General features: G+C 34.7%; 1 protein-coding gene across 1 annotated transcript in view; it reads right to left on the reverse strand.

Annotated features, from left to right (window-relative positions):
- Positions 1-767: 767 nt before the first annotated feature.
- MROH9 (maestro heat like repeat family member 9) overlaps positions 768-17,586 on the reverse strand; it is a 136,894-nt gene continuing 120,075 nt past the window's right edge. The window contains exons 15-21 of the mRNA XM_061183788.1: positions 17,449-17,586; positions 15,387-15,563; positions 13,591-13,743; positions 13,373-13,489; positions 12,702-12,804; positions 2,547-2,609; positions 768-1,024 (exon numbers count right to left, since the gene is read on the reverse strand). Coding sequence (XP_061039771.1) covers positions 768-1,024; positions 2,547-2,609; positions 12,702-12,804; positions 13,373-13,489; positions 13,591-13,743; positions 15,387-15,563; positions 17,449-17,586 — 1,008 coding nt within the window. The remainder of the gene's footprint in view (positions 1,025-2,546; positions 2,610-12,701; positions 12,805-13,372; positions 13,490-13,590; positions 13,744-15,386; positions 15,564-17,448) is intronic.

Here is a 17,586-nt window from a genome sequence, read left to right on the forward strand (position 1 = left end):
TTTATATATCAACTTTCTTATAAACCAGGACAAAGTGTTAAACTGGATGCTGATGGCCATGGGAACCACTAACTATGTTGACTCTCCAATTTTCATTTCAAAAAGTTTAAAACCATTGGCACAGCACAATCTTCCCCTCAGGTCTCAGCTCTCCTTATTCTTTCCTTAACCACCTGTACCCACAACAAACTCTCCAGCTTCCCCCAACACTCTTCTTGCCTCAGTGTCTCTACCTGGAATAGTTTGCCTGCTCTAAATCCTCTTCCCCTGCAAGCTCCATTTCTTCCTTTGTAAATACTGCCCTAGGCAACATTCATCAGAGCAGGGTGTAAATAACCACACTGTGTGTCACTAGACTGTGGCCTTCCTGAGGATGGGAACCTTGTTTACATCACCCAAATATCCTCACTATCTAGCATAGTGTCTGGCACTTAGAAGATGTTCAGCAGGTATGTATTGATTACATCAAGCTCCAAGAGCTTCTCATCAAACACTTTGCTTATATGTTTTTTCAATTTTGTTAGTTGCTTTGATGAAGTAAGTCTTCTAATCACTGTCAGACAGAGAGAGGCATCACATTTCTATATTTGAGTAGAGAATCAAGAAGAGACAGTAAAGGCTTCTAGTGTCCTTCTGAAAAGTATCTACAAACGGACTCAAGTTATCAAGAGGGAAAGGAAAATCATTCCTCTTCTGAGGTGTGCTCCAAGGCACTCGTGAACCTCGCATTCTTTACCGATACATCTTCATTCTTTACCAATACGTCTTCATAATTTGTCTGTAATGGCTTCCTTATCATTCTTGGTTTCTTTAATCCCCGTAGGACTGCCTGTCAGGTCCTTGGGAAGGTTATAATTATAAAGAGGCTTCAATTTTTTGATGTAGATTAAGTTAAACAGTCTTCGGAAGCTTTGTTTAATATTTGAGGAGGTCAATCTATGAGCTATTTCCATAAAAATTTTGTTTGTTATTTCTGCAAACGCCCTGATCACAGGATCTTCATCCCGAAGCACTCGGTCAATAGCTGTAACAGCAGAAAGGCCATTAATTCAAGGCATCACTCTCATAGTCTGAGAAGCTCTAACCCTAAATAGCCTCACCACCTTTCACAAAAGCCCCCCTCCCCCAATTTTTGTTACTTTGACAAATAGCATCCAGGAAGTTTTTTATCCTCTATCCTCACCAGACCTCATTAAAAGAAAAAAGGAAATATTCACTAAGTGTTTACTGAGTGCCTATTATGTGCTGAGCATTCTGGTAGACAGCATAAACATATATTCATGAAGAGGTTCAATATTGCTCATAATAATGAAAAAAGTGGAATCAGTCTAAATGTTCATCAATATGAAAGTGCTTAAAAATTAGAGATATCATAAAGTGAAATAGCACATACATATTAACATGATGATGTAGACCCATATTTCTTGGCATGAAAAGATGTTTCTGACACATGAGTAAGTGAAAAAGTTATAAAACAGTTATGATAGTTTTAAAAATAAATATGTAATAGTTTATATTCTTTAAAAATATCTGCAATAAGATATATACCAAAATGCTAATATCATTATATTCATATGTTGAGCTTGTGGGAAGTTATTATTTTCTTTCTTAATAAAAAGAAATAGAGAAGGAAAAAAGGACAGATTTAGAAAAGAGAGAAAAAGGAGAAGGAACAGAAGGAGGAGGAAGAGCGAAAGAAGAAAAATATTCTGAGTGACATGGAGGGAGGGCTTAGTATTTAGCCGGCAGTCAATAAATATGAATGAATAAAAAAGGAAGGAAGGTAATGATGTGTCAATGTAGATTCATCAACTGTGACAAAGGTACCACTCTGCTGGGGGATGTTGGTAATTGGGGGAGGCTCTGCATGTGTGGGGTCAGGAGGTATACAGGAAACCTCTGTATCTTCCACTCAATATTTCTATTAATCTAAAATTGCTCTAAAATATAAAGTCTATTACCAAAAAAAGGAAGGAAGGCAGCCACCTTATTTTCTGCCTCCCCTGTTTGTAATTCTGATCCTGAAGGGGAAATAGGCAGAGGCTAAGAGAGAGATGCTGAAGATCCAAACATTTTGAAAGAATAAACATTACCCTTCTTTAATTTCTTCTGGTGCAAGTGTGCTTTGCTCTCCACTAAAATGTAAATCCTCTGAGGGAAGGGACTTTGCTTTGTCTGCTGCTGTATACCCTGCAGATAGAATAGTGCTGTCACATAGTAGATGCTGGAAAAATGTTTGTTAAATGGATTAATGAGTGAATGAATTCTTAACACTCTGTAGTTCCTAAGGACTCTAGGATAATAGTTAGGTCTCAAATAATGAGAGGGACAGATGGAGAGATTGAAACAGAGAGAGAAAGAATAAAAAATAAAGAAGATGTCCCTTAACCCAGTCCTTCCACTGATTTCCCCTTAACCGCCTAGCTACCTCTACCACCCTCTTCCCATCCCTTGCATCACTATAGAGCTCAGATATAAATTGAATCACAAATAGTGAAGTTATTTAGGCCTATACATAAAGATTTCATTATAACTTCAACACTTACCCTCAAGCATGACTTCAATTTCATCTCTGAGCAGTAAATGGCCACCCAATTTTGCCAAGTACCCTATGCACAAAGTAAAATTAAAGTTACCCCAAAATACGTTATGAAAATACATTATCTGATATTATCTGGCTACCTTCATTGCTTTCTTCAAAGCAAAGCATCTCTAGATTATCCTTGAATCATCTTTTAGTGCTTTCAAATAATTATTAATAAAATTCTTTATTGAGATATACGTGTGTATATAAATGTGCAGAAATCATAATTGTACAGCTCAATAAATGACCACAGAGTGAATACATCTCGCTACCACCTAGGTCATTAAATAGAATATTACTATTCTCCCTCATGCCCTTCGCAGCCTCCTCCTTCACCTTTCAGAATACAATCTTTTGCTCAACATTATATTGTGTGATTCATCCATGTTTTTAAACATAGCAATAGTTCATTCATTTCCATTGCTACATGACAAAGGTTGGCAAAGTTCTCTTGAAACACAGCCATGCTTATTGGCTCATTTGCTTACGCATTATCTACGGCTGCTTTCACCCTCCAACAGCAGGGTTGCATAGTTGCGACAGAGACCATATGGTACTCAAAGCCTGAAATATTTACTATCTGGTTCTTTACAGAAAGAGTTTGCAGAATGCTTTTATATGATATTCCATCTTATTAATGCAGCACTTTTAAGCCATCCTGCTTATGATGGACAATGTGTTGTTTCCAATTTTGGGCTATTATGAATAATGATGTTATTGTGGGCATTCTTGTACATGAATTTTTGCGTAGATTTGTGTGCATTGCTGTTTGGTATATAGCTAGGAGTGGACTTACTGGCTAATGGATATGCTTATGTTCACCTTTAATCATTACTGCAGAACAGTTTCCAAGGTGGTTGTACCAATTTTCATTCTTACATTTCTATTGCTGTACATCCTCTCTAACACTTGAAATTGTTAGTCTTTTACCTTTCAGTCAGTCTCATGGGTTTGGTGGTATTAGTTTTGTATATTTATTGGCCACTTGGATATTTCTTTAGTGAAATGTCTGTTCAAGTAAGTCACTTGTTTTTATATTGAGGTGTTTTTTTAATTATTTATTCTTAGGCATTTTAAATTCTGGATACTAATCTCTTAGAATATTACACCCATTACAAATATCTTCTCCTACCCCAGGGCTAAACTTTTCCATTTGTATTGTTTTTGTTTTTGTTTTTTGTGATGAACAGAAGTCCCTAATTTTAATGTAGTCCAATTTATGGTTAGTGAATTTTGGAGTCCTGATAGAGAATCTTTGCTGTCTGAAGGTCATAAAGATATTCTCCCATATTTACTTCTGGAAACTTTGTTGTTTTACCTTTTCACATGTTTGGATTGCAAGCCCAACTGGAATTATATGGCATAAAATAGGGGTTGAGATTACTTGCCTATGAAATTAATCGAGCACCATTAAGATAAAAAAAAAAGTCCTTTCCCTAATGCTTTGCAGGGTCATTTAAATCGTAAATTGTGCAGGGGTCAGTGTCTTGACTCCATTCTATCATTGTGCCACTTCCATAATACCTTAATGTAAAATGGGTCTTAGATATCCAGTAGTATAAGTTCTTCAACTTTGAGATTCTTCTTCAGATTATCTTGGCTATTCTCAAATCTTTAAATTTTCATGTAAAAATTAGAATCAACTTCTCAAATTTCACACACACACACACACACACACACACACACACACACACACACCCAAAACCTCTGGTGAAATTTTGTTTGGGGTTGTATTGAATATACTGAACAGTCTGGGGAGAGTTGACATTGTTACAATACTTAATTCTTTAATCCATAAACATGATATATCACTCTATTTAAGTCTTCTTAAAAACTTTTCAACATTTTCTAGTTTTTTTGTGTATCAGTCTTGTACATCTTTCCTTAGTTTTATTTTGAGGTATTTGATGAATTTTGGTACAAGGCATTAGGCATCAAAAAATTAATTTTCTAGTTGTTTATTGATAGTGTGTAGAAACCCAATTGATCTTTGTATATTGATATTGTATATAGAAAACTTGCTAAATTTATTTGATTCCAATAGTTTTTCTGAATTCTTTCCAGTGTTCTAAATACTCAATTATTTATCTGCAAATTTTGGAAGTTCTATTTTCTTTTTTCCAGACTTATACATTTTATTTCTTGTTATTACCTTATTTTAGTTTTGGAAAATTTTTGGTCATTATCTCTTCAAATATTTATTTTGTCTCATTCTTTCTCCACTATCCTTATGGAACGTGTATGTTAGACCTTTTAACCATATCTCATATTATTATGCTCTTTTCATATTTTCCATTTTTAACTCTTTGAGTTTTGATCTTGATGCTGAATATTTTATTCTGACATTTCTAATTCTCTTTATCTCTTTTCAGTTCTTTCTAGTCTGCTGCTAATTTTACCCATTGAGTTCTGCATTCCGTCTCATTATTTAATCTTTTGAACGTACTAATCATATTTATTTTAAAGTTCCTATCTGATAAATTTCAATAATTGCATATACTAGATTCTGTTTCTATTTTTTTTTCCTTGTAATTAAAAAAATCTAAACGTCTGGTTATTTTTGATTAAATCTCAGCTATTGTGTATACAATTTTGTGTAGATACTTTTAGGCTCTGGGCAATTTATCTTCTCCCAGAGAGGATTTATTTTTGCTTTTTTGGCAGGCAGTTAGGCTAGAGATATATCCCCTTAATCCAACCAGCGAGTTAGATATTCAAAGGTTCAGTAATTTTAAAGGCTGGCCTATTTTTAGTTTACTCTTACTCTTAGGGTAGAGACATCAGGGATCCCAGCTGAAAACTTAGGAGTATTTACCAGGGTTCTTCCTCATTGTCAGTCCACTCCAAGTTTTATTCCTCCAGCTCAGTGAGACAGCTAAAATTTCTGCACAGTTTATCAGCCTCCCAAATACACTTTTTACATTTAGAATTGATCTATAAATTTATAAAAGAAAATCTATAAAGGAAAATAATCCCCAAATATCAGGCCTACTTCTTTTGGTTTTTCTACTTTCTCTTCACTGCCTTTATAAAAGCTCTTACATGTTTTCAGATAGATTTAAGAAATATTTTTATTGCTGTTCTTATTATCCTCATTTTCCATGTGATAAAATAAAAGTTCATAGAGATTAAGTAACTTGGTGAAGGTCACACGGCTAGTGGGTGTTCATTCTGAGATTTCAATGGAAATGTATCTACTCTCACCAATATTTCACACTGCCTCTGCTTCAGTCAAAATAGTGACCATAGAAATCACAATAATACATTATTTTCATAATACAATTTACAGATAATAAAGCTCAAGATATTCTTATTGACAGGTGGAACATGGGCTTAAAAATTTAAGAATAATGTTTAAAAACAAAGCCCTGTGTTGTAGAGGTATCCTTAATTGGCATACTTTTGCTTAAGTTTGTAAATCAATGCAATTCCTTTCCGAATTAGATGGTGGGTACAAATAATGAATGAAAATTTCTTATGCTAGAGAGTACTAATTTCCCCTATTGTCATATTACTTCTTTATCTTTAGTTCTCTTACTAAAACTACCAATTTTTAGCTGGACACATGGCTGTCCAGCAGATGACTAGACTTTTAAGACTTCTTTGCAGCTAGGTATGGCAACATCTATGTTCTGAGCTAAGGATCATTTAGCAGAAGTTACAGTTGCTCTTTAAAGAGATGCCTGTGACCTCTTGATATTTTCACCTTTCCAATTGACTGGTATGTAGAAGTGGTTGCAGGCGATGGAGGAAACATCTTGGACCTGATGTAGGAAACTGTGTGATGAGAATACTAGAGCAACAAAAGAGCTGACACTAGTCTATGTATACTTGGATTGTTAAATGAGAGAGAAATAAGCTACTATTTTGTTTAAGCCGCAATTATATTTGGGTCTTTCTCATACTGTAGGAACTTCAGAAATACAACATTACCACCAAAGGAGCAAAATAGGTGGCAAAATTAGGCAAAAACAACTGAAAATTAAATGACTCTACTGAAATGGTGTTTTTGAAAGTTACAAATGAAATTTCAAATAGAATTGGATGTTTTGAAAGTTTTGAAACACGGCAGACTAACCACAATGCCAACAAGGTGCACGTGGGTGTGATTTTAGCTAAATGGAAGAATGCAGTTAGTAGTGGTGGGGAGCGTGGGAACAGGAACTACAAGCTCCATCCACAAGCAGTCAGTTCTGCTCAGTTGCTACCAGGCAGAAACGCAGGTTCAGTGTAGCCTTATCTCCTCCCCCTATCAAATAATTGGAAGTACAGATACTTATGCGAAAACTCTTAAATTTTAAATTTGGCAATTGCGACACACTGCTAGCTGTCAATCTAATATCATTGTCCCCTTCTTGCCCAATAAAAAAAGTGCCAAGCATCTCTTGCAAATGATGGTGGCATTGTGACAGTTCTGGTCATTGGGAGGTGTAAGATGAATCACCGGTTGGGATTTTGAAGAAAGCTTTGTAAAATTAGGTTGACCCAGCGACACTTTTTGCCCTTTATGTTTTTTTTCTCCTTGGGATAACACTGCGAAAATGCTGAAGGTAATCAGAAAACACAAATAAGGATACAAGCCACATGCTAAGGATGATGGTATTATAAAGCCAATGATGCAATGAATATCTACATGCACACATCACTTCTCATATGTGACTATATCAGAGGATAAATTCTCTTGAGAAGAGATTATTAAGTCAAAAGAATATGCATTTCACATTTGGATGGAAATTACCAAACTGTTCTGAGATTGTAGTAATTTACACTCTGACCAGTAATGTAAGTGATTGCCTACTTCCTGCAACCTGGACAAAACTATGTAGTATAATCATTTTTGTTCTGTGTCAGTTTGATGGATGGAAGCACTTTATCAATTCAATTTGCATCACTTTTTGGATGAGGCTGTGAAAATTTTATGTATATGAGCCAAATAATTTTCTTCATGTACTTTGTCCATTTTCCTAGTGGGTTGTTTGGCTTTTCTTACAGATTTGTAAGGATTCTTTAGACAGTAAGAACTCAGGCACCCTTTATATGTGATAAGTGCCATAAATATTTTATTACAATTTGGCTTTTGACTTTGTTTATGGTGGTTTTGCCTTGCAGAAATATTTATTTTTACATAGTTTGTCAATCTTTTATGATTTTTACTTTTACTTAGAATGATCTTACCTACCCCATGATTATAAAGCAAATTCTTCTACACTATTTTATCTAATCTTATTATTATGGTTTTATTTTTAGCATTTGAGCCTTTGACCATCTGGAATTTATTTAGTGTAAAGAGTGGGATAGGAATAAAATAATTTAAAAAATTCCAGATGGCTCACCATGTGTCCCCAAACCATTTAAGGAATAGTCCATATTTTCATCACTATTAGCTAAAGCCAGTGATTCACTGTAAAATATTGCATGTTTTGGCAGTTATTTCTAGATGGTATTTTGTTCCATTTGTCTATCTATTCATTCCATGTGATTTTAATTACTGTAGCTATATTAATATCTGATAAGGCTAGTCCTCTCTCATTCTTTTTTGGTTAGAACTTCCTGGATATTCTTGCATGGTAACTTTTCTATATTAATTTTAAAATTAGGATGTCAATTTTGAAAAAAAAACCCTATTGATATTTTAATGGGCATCTTATTCCATGTATAGATTAATTTAGGAAAGAAATGGCACATTTACAATTTTGATTCTTTCCTAAAATATGGTTTATACCTTTCAATTTATTTAAATTTTTTTTGTGTCTTTCAGTAATGTTTGCAAGTTTTCTTCATAGAAATATTGCATACTTTTTTTTAACATCTTTATTGGAGTATAATTGCTTTACAACGGTGTGTTAGTTTCTGCTTTATAACAAAGTGAATCAGTTATACATATACATATGTTCCCATATCTCTTCCCTCTTGCATCTCCCTCCCTCCCACCCTCCCTATCCCACCCCTCTAGGTGGTCACAAAGCACAGAGCTGATCTCCCTGTGCTATGCGGTTGCTTCCCACTAGCTATCTATTTTACGTTTGGTAGTGTATATATGTCCATGCCACTCTCTCACTTTGTCACATCTTACCCTTCCCCCTCCCCGTATCCTCAAGTCCATTCTCTAGTAGGTCTGTGTCTTTAGTCCCGTCTTGCCACTAGGTTCTTCATGACCTTTTTTTTTTTTTCCCTTAGATTCCATATATATGTGTTAGCATACTGTATTTATTTTTCTCTTTCTGACTTACTTCACTCTGTATGACAGACTCTAGGTCCATCCACCTCACTACAAATAACTCAATTTTGTTTCTTTTTATGGCTGAGTAATATTCCATTGTATATATGTGCCACATCTTCTTTATCCATTCATCCAATGATGGACACTTAGGTTGCTTCCATGTCCTGGCTATTGTAAATAGAGCTGCAATGAACATTTTGGTACATGACTCTTTTTGAATTGTGGTTTTCTCAGGGTATATGCCCAGTAGTGGGATTGCTGGGTCGTATGGTAGTTCTATTTTTAGTTTTTTAAGGAACCTCCATACTGTTCTCCATAGTGGCTGTATCAATTTACATTCCCACCAACAGTGCAAGAGTGTTCCCTTTTCTCCACACCCTCTCCAGCATTTATTGTTTCTAGATTTTTTGATGATGGCCATTCTAACCAGTGTGAGATGATATCTCATCGCATACATTTTAAAGTTTCTTTTTAGGTCTTCCTTCCTTCCTTCCATCTATTCAATACGTGACTTCATACACCTAGAATTGATTTTTATGTAGGGTGTCAGGTAGGAATGTGTGTGTGTGTGTGTGTGTGTGTGTGTGTGTGTATTCCCATTGTCCTAGCACCTTTTATTAGACAGCCCATCATTTCTGATCTGATATATACTGCCAGTTCCGATCTTTATATTAGGTGTTTGTATATGTGTGGATCTGTTTCTAGACTTTCTATTACAGTTTCACAGGTCTTGTCTTTCCTTGAATGAGTAACGGATTGTCTAAAATTTGTTAGTTATATCTTCTTATGTTGGCCTTTTGCTCTTCCACATACACTTAGAATCAACTTTTCAAAATCTATGAAATTATCTGTTGGTATTTTTTATTAGAACTGCATTGAACTTATTGATCAGTATTTCTCAGTAGGGGCTCTGGGGATTCTAGATGGGATAATTTGTGACTAACACTGTTATAATTATTACTGAATATTAAGATACTCCTGTAACATTAAATGCATTAATGGACATTAAATGCTATACCAACCTGGAAGCAAGCTGGCAAGGGAGCTTGGGAGATGTAGACCATAAAGGTCAGTTGTTTTTTTTTTGTTTTGTTTTGTTTTTAAACAGGCAGTAAGTCTTTTTTTTTTTTTTAATTTATTTATTTATGGCTGTGTTGGGTCTTTGTTTCTGTGCGAGGGCTTTCTCTAGTTGTGGCAAGTGGGGGCCACTCTTCATCGCGGTGCACAGGCCTCTCACTATTGCGGCCTCTCTTGTTGCAGAGCACAGGCTCCAGATGCGCAAGCTCAGTAGTTGTGGCTCACGGGCCCAGTTGCTCCGTGGCATGTGGGATCTTCCCAGACCAGGGCTCGAACCCGTGTTCCCTTCGTTGACAGGCAGATTCTTAACTATTGCGCCACCAGGGAAGCCCTAGAGGTCAGTTTTTGAGGCATAGAGAAATGTAAAACATAGTGAAGAATGGATTGGGAGCTGGAAGTCCTACAGTTAAGTAGATACTGTATGTCCTTATGTGATAGTTTATCCATTCCTTCTTTAGTTGGCTGAATTCCATCCATCAATGATTTCTTCAAGAAGGATTCATGGTAATGAAATTATGCTGAGTTTTTGTGTTTTAGAAATGTTTTCTTATTATTTTTATAGTTGGATATAATTTTGATGAGTATAAAATTCTTCAGTCATAATTTTTTTCAACTTAGGATTTGTAGGCTCTATTCTACTATATTTTAGAGTTGAATACTGAAGTGAAGAAATCTAATGCCAGATTTATTTATTTTGTAACGTATAGGTGACTTTTTTTTGCTTAACTGCTCAGAGAATTGAAATGTCATAATGTTTCATTCTGTATAAAATATTTCTTGAAAAATTTTTACCATCAGTATATTTAATCAAATTTTGTTTAGTTCTTAAATTCTATCTTTGAATGCTTTTTTTTCTGTCTAATTGTTCATTTTTCTTCAGGGATATTATCTATGCATATTTACATTTCTTTCATCTATATCTTCTATATCTATCATTGCTCCCTAATTTTTCAAACTGTTTCTTGTTGGTTTATATTTTATTTTGCTAACATTTCTTAACTCTTTACTCCTTGTTCCTTACTGGATTATCAATAATATATATTTGCTCTTCCATTGGCTGCAATGTAGTTTTTTGCAATGGTTATATATTTTTTCTTACACTTTCCATCATGCTTTGAAAGCTTCTTTTTCTTTTTTTTCTTTTTGAAATTCTCTATTTTGCCATTTATTTTCTTGAACATATTCATCAGTTTTTAAAACATATATCTCACATCTATGTCAGATAACTTTAGTATCTGGATCTCCTGATGTTCTCTTTCCATTGTCTATTTTTATAAAAAAATTTTATTGGAGTATAGTTGATTTACAATGTTGTGTTAGTTTCAGGTATACAGCAAATCTCCTCCTAGAGTAATGAAAATAAAACAAAAATAAGCAAATGGGGTCTAATTAAACTTAAAAGCTTTTGCAGAGCAAAGGAAACCATAAACAAAACAAAAAGACAACCCTCAGAATGCGAGAAAATATTTGCAAAGGAAACAACCAACAAGGGATTAATCTCCAAAATATACAAACAGCTCATGAAGCTCAATATCAAAAAAAACAAACAACCCAATCAAAAAATGGGCAGAAGATCTAAATAGACATTTCACCAAAGAAGACATACAGATGGCCAAAAAGCACAAAACACATGAAAAGATGCTCAACATCACTAATTATTAGAGAAATGCAAAGCTTACTCTTCATGTGCTCCCATTATCCCATTATATGTTCCCTGTGTGCTTATATCTTTAGATCTTTACTTTAAAAAGTTTTGGATTCATGAATATATTTACCATGATTTTCAACTACTCTGTAGAAACATTTTCTAAAATTTGATTTTCTTCTTTCTTTCCTCTCTTGTCCTCTTGGAAATACCTCTTCAGAAAGATAATGCCTTTTTCCTTTTTTAATTACTTACTTTTGCATCTTGCAATATTATATACAGAGGAGTGTTTGTGGAAAGTTCCAGTGTAGAATTCAGAGTAGCATGAATTCTTTATGGTTTGAAATAAAGTTCTTATAATATAGGGTTCTCTGTGTGTGTGTGTGTGTGTGTGTGTGTGTGTGTTCCTCTACTCCACTCTGATCAACACAGATCATGAACTGTAGTGCTGATCATAATACAATTTGTCTTCTACCCTGACTAATGACAGACTTTTCTGTACAAGTATAATGTGACTAAGTATTTCCTCATTCCTTGGGGCCCCAGCTACTCGAGGATGCCAAATGGGGTCAAGGGAAGATCCCACTACCAAGTTGGGAATTCACTTCCTATCATTCCAAATAAAGGATTATTAGTTTTGATCTTCATGGCGAGAATCTAGGGGAAAAAACCTGATTGGTCAGGTTTGTCCAAGGTCAAAAATTTTAGTTGTCTTCTTTTAGAATCTTTCTGCACTCCCACAACTTTACATTTTCTTCTTCAAACTTTATTGGATTTGGTAGTTCTTCCTCATCTGTTGTAGTCTGTGGTTATAGATGTTCATGTTTTGTTGAAGATGGCATTTAAAAAATACATTATTCTTATTCTTTGGGGGGTGATTTTTAAACAGTGAAGGAAAACTGTAGTGGTTTGCCACCATCTTAAATTTTGAAATTCATCCTGTTGAATGTACTTTGTATAATTTAATCACACAGCTATACCCACTGTGTATTATAAAGTAGAACTGTACACTCATCATATATTTTAACTTCTGTTCATCATAGATATCACCATGAAAGGTACTGTCCATCATAAAGAAAGAAAATTTATAATTTTTTTAAGGAAAATTTCTAGCTGCTTACCCCATTCTTTACCTTTTAAGACAAATTAGGAAATTAGAATTGAATTTTACTTACCTATTAAAATAACTGATCCTCTTCTCAGATATGTTCTGGAACTCCTCAGGAATCCTAAGGTATCAGATATCAAATCTGTAATATATTTCTGATGAGAAATAAGCTGAGAATAAAAAAGGAAAAAAAAACATTCTCTCACTTCTTGAAAAAGCACATTTGCTCTCTCCAGAGAGGCTTTCAGGGAAAAGAACTTGGTTGCTTATACCAAATCAGGGTCAGTTTAAAACTTGGGGGTTTCTGTGTATGAACGTTATTCTTTTGCTTGCAGGTATTATTCAGCTTATTACATGATATCCAAACTTTGGGTTTCCAACTTTTGCTTAACATCCTTCCATCCCCATTTGTCTATTGTTGCAGTTTATGCTGGTTTTCAGAGAACCAGCTCATTCGGCCATGGAAAAGAAATTCCAGCTTTTCTTTTGGTGATCTGAAATGTTGTTCCTACCTTTACACTGCTCAAAGTATGTAGGTTGGAGGAAGAAATGATAGATGAAAAATGTTGAGGAAAAGAGAGTGGAAAATTTTAATTTTCTTTTGTCTCAAGTTCTAGCTATAATTGTTCATTTATCTTTTCTTTATATTCCTTGCTCATCATGCTTTTCATCACTTTGGATATCCTTTAAAGTTCCTTCTATAACTCTTGTGGTAGTAAACCCTGAGGGGTCACTTACAAGATTGTTACAGATGTTGAGCACTACCAGCTCAAAACTGTAATGTTCATCCTTGAGCAAATATGATGTTGACCATTTTAATTCTGAGGCACAGATTTCTAATGTATGTTTACATGCCTGTGAAGTAGAAAAAGGTCAGTAAAAATCTATTCATCTGATGTTACATAAAGCACTGCGATTCTCAGCAAAACTAAGAAAAACAAAATCACAGGACTTACTTTAACTACTCTTGCCTCTGTATCTTCCAGAAACAGAATCAGAGGTACCAAGCCTCCGAAAACCGCATCATTCAGCATCCATGTGTACTGACTCATGTCCCTGAGTAACTCACCAAAGTGTCGAATGGCCATACTCCGAATGCCTCCATTAATCTGAAATATGCACACAGAAAAGACCTCATTTGAGGATATTTATATATATACACACACACTATATACTATATATACTATGTATACATATATACACTATTTAGTATATATATATTTATATGTATATATACTATATATGATGTGTGTATATATGTGTATATATAATTATTATCATTTATTTTTAGAAAAGATTCACTTTGGGTCTAAGAAGTCAGCTTGCCTTTTGATTTTAAAATAAGACTTGCTTACCAAAATTCAGATTACATTAAAGAAAATCCCCTGTGAAAAGTGAGTTTCTTAAATTTAGGAAGATAGTATTTAAAAACATCCTAAAAATATAACATGTAAAAATCTGTATAACTTGGAGATGATTTCTATAATAATACTTAGGGTAATGTGACCATGATGTCTTCAAATGCTGGAGGCCTTTGCAGAATTGCCAGTGAATACCAATGCAAGTTCTTTGCATAATGTCATAGTACTAGGTTTCCAAGGGCTTACTTATGCCAAATAGGAAGGTGATTGGATTATAAAGATTCTAGAAGAGAAAAATTGCAAGTCAGAGGAAGAGGTTAATTTTTTAAAATATAATATCACCTTCAGTTTTTAAAAAAAGTTTATGATTCCATTTTGAAAATAATTCTTTACATGGATATGCCAACTACTTATTAGCCGTGTGAACTTGGCCAAATATTCATTTCAGTTTTCCTCAGTTTCCTTATACGTAAACTGGATAATAGCAATAGAGTTTGTTAGAGGATTATATGAAATTGCCCATGTAAATCCCTTAAAATATTGCCTGGTACATAGTAAATACTCAATACATTTTAGCCACTATTATTATTACTATTATTATCATTATGTCCTTATGAAAATCTTTTCTGACACTGTTTCCTCTTTCTATAATTTAATAATATTGGGCCTTTCTTCAATGAAATCTGCAGAACTAAGAAGTTACAAATTTTGGCAAGATAATTTACTATGAAATAATTCTCTGGTTCACAAACACTCATCAAAGGAATCTTTAAAAACAAATAGATTTCCCATAGCATACCAAAACGTTCTTGTTTATTAAAATACTATATTATTGTCATCCAACTCATTCTCATCCAAAAATGAGAATTTTCAAAATGCACAACTTTCTGATGAAATACTTTCTAATTAAAGTTTTCTATGAAAATATCATATTCATTTGGGGCATTACACATGTCAACTCTAATACCCATAATATGCCTGCTATTCACTCTATTTTACAGATGATGCACTAAGAGACTGAACCACCTGCTCAAGATTTCACAGCGAGTCAGTGGCAGCACGGGGATTTGAACCTAGGAAGTCCAGATTCAGGGTTAACAAACACAGCCACTAAACTATAATTCCTCTTTCATCTAAGAACAGAGGCTACATTTTGATTCTCTTTTCCTATGGGCAGACTTTTCCAGGTTCTCATAGTGTAGTTTAAAAACAAACAAACAAACATAGAGCTTACTTGATTAATATTATTAACTCTGGAAAAAAAAAGGTAGCTCTGCACAAAATGACTGCCTTTTGTTGACTTATTCTGGGATGTAATAGCATTGCCTTACCTGGGGCTTCAGCTTAATGATAAAACCTAATGATCTCACATATCTAACTGTGTAACTCACATGATCCATCAGAGGACAGTAGCTGCAAGCAATTCTGGTACACAGGGAGGAGTAGGTCACCTTGTCCAGTTTGTCTAAAAGTCTTCGAAGGGTAATCAAGGCCCGAATTACAACAGTCTTGTCTTGGGAAAGGAAGGCATCCAAGATTGATATTAATAAGCTGCAGACATTTTCTATCTACATATAAAAGGAAGAAAATGGTGGGATTTAAGAACTAGACGGAGACTTGAGGTAGCATTTGGCACGCACACCTCTGAGTTTGGGCAGCATGCAGTGATGTGCTGGAGCTAGCTTATGAGAGTCAATTGCCAAATTGTCAAAAATTTTGCAAGCTGATCATTAAAACAAGTCACTATTAAAAATTAAATTTTATAAATTTAGAAATAAATAAAAACAATGGTAATAAATACTCAAGACTCATCACTTCCTGTTCTTTTGCTACATTTTGCTCTTTTATGCCTTTGAGGTTATTTACATGTATTGTATCTGTATGGTGGGGATATTAAATAATGATGAGCTACTGTGCATCTCCTCCCAAATCCATGTCTACAGATGTCCCTTTGATAGATTGAAATCATCCATAGTGGGAGTATTTACAACAGAGAAATTGGTCTTATTTTCACAGAGCTGCTTGTTTAAACATTTACCAACACACCATTGGCAGTATAACCTCTAAACTAGGTGACAATGACCTGTTTGGACATGAGAGCCACTGAGCTGCTGAGCTAGGTCATGGGCATCAATTGCAGATCAGAGACAAGCAGAATATCAGGCAATTAAAACATGAAAAGGAGACACCAAACGAGTAAAAGACAGGCTGGAAAGAAAGGAAGTAAAAGAAATAAATACTATTTGCCAAAATAACAGCCAGAGGACACTTGTGTCTGGCTGGAGTCTTTACCAATAGATAGTACGTGAAACCTCAATCCAGATCCCTCTCCACTGTTTCTCTCCCACTTTCCTAGACAACTTTGTCACATTGTTAATCGCATTGGTAAGAGGACTAGACAAGGCAATAAATAACTTTCTGTTTGCAATACATACTATTGACTTGTATGATTTATCTAAAGCAAATAAACTATGGCTCATTTCATTCTAAATGCAAAATGAGTGCCCACTGACAGGCTTTAAGCTTTCAGGGACTATGCTTAATGGATATACTAGGATTTATTATTAAATTTATTATTAAATCAGTAATAATTTATGGAATATCTACAGTCTCAGCACTGTGCAAGCTACTTTGAAATTTACAAAAGAATTACAACACATAGGCGTATGCGTTGACACACTCTTCCTGGAAGGCAAGAAGTATTCACATGACTTAGTGGGAAATGATATAGGACAGTAGTTCTCAAGTTTAACCTGCATTAGAATTACCTGGAGGACTTTTGAAAACATAGATTGGTGGGCACAACCCCCAGGATTTCTGATTCCATAGGCCTGTGATAGGGCCTGACAGTGTGCATTTTTAACAAATTTCCAAGAGACTCTGATGCTGTTGGTTCAAGAGTCATAGGTAGAGAGCCATAAATATAAAATATTATATAAGCAAGTGCTTATAGTTGGTGTGGCCCTGAAAGGGATGAGGCTGCTAGAGACCAGAATATCCAGTGAAATTTGACTTGAGCTGATCATTGGAAAATAAGAAAAATGTGAATGGGTGAAGGAGGAAAGTGGTATAAAGGAAGAAAAAGCTTGAGCGAGTGCTCTGAGAAAAGAATTAATGTGTATGCATGTGTGTATGTTGGAGTGGAAAATAACGTATGTGTAGTTTAGAGTGTAACAAGAGTGTTCATGTAGGGCAATGATGATAAATTCTGAGTGTAATGAGTGATTTTCTAGGAAAAATATAAATAAGGTGATAAAGCCAATAAATTGACTTAACACATCCTTTCCATTCAACCCAGTTTCCTTATTGATAAAACACTCAGCTTTGATATTGTGTTAGTGATGTATAAACTAAAAAATAATCAATGTTTTGTCAGTAAGGATACTGAGTTATACCAAATCTCAGATTATGGCTTCGATGGTGCTGGCAGACACAAATCACACACACACATACCTCATTGATAACTGGTGCCATGCTGGCAATTTTCTGAAGGCTCAGTTTGCTAACTGCAGGATCAGAGTCATTGACCCAGTTTCTGAAGAGAACCAAAAATTCTTCTGGGAATGGGTCCTTGAAGAAATTATTGAGAAG

This window comes from Eubalaena glacialis, chromosome 3, assembly GCF_028564815.1.
Source record: "Eubalaena glacialis isolate mEubGla1 chromosome 3, mEubGla1.1.hap2.+ XY, whole genome shotgun sequence".
In the NCBI taxonomy this organism is placed as follows: Eukaryota; Metazoa; Chordata; class Mammalia; order Artiodactyla; family Balaenidae; genus Eubalaena; species Eubalaena glacialis.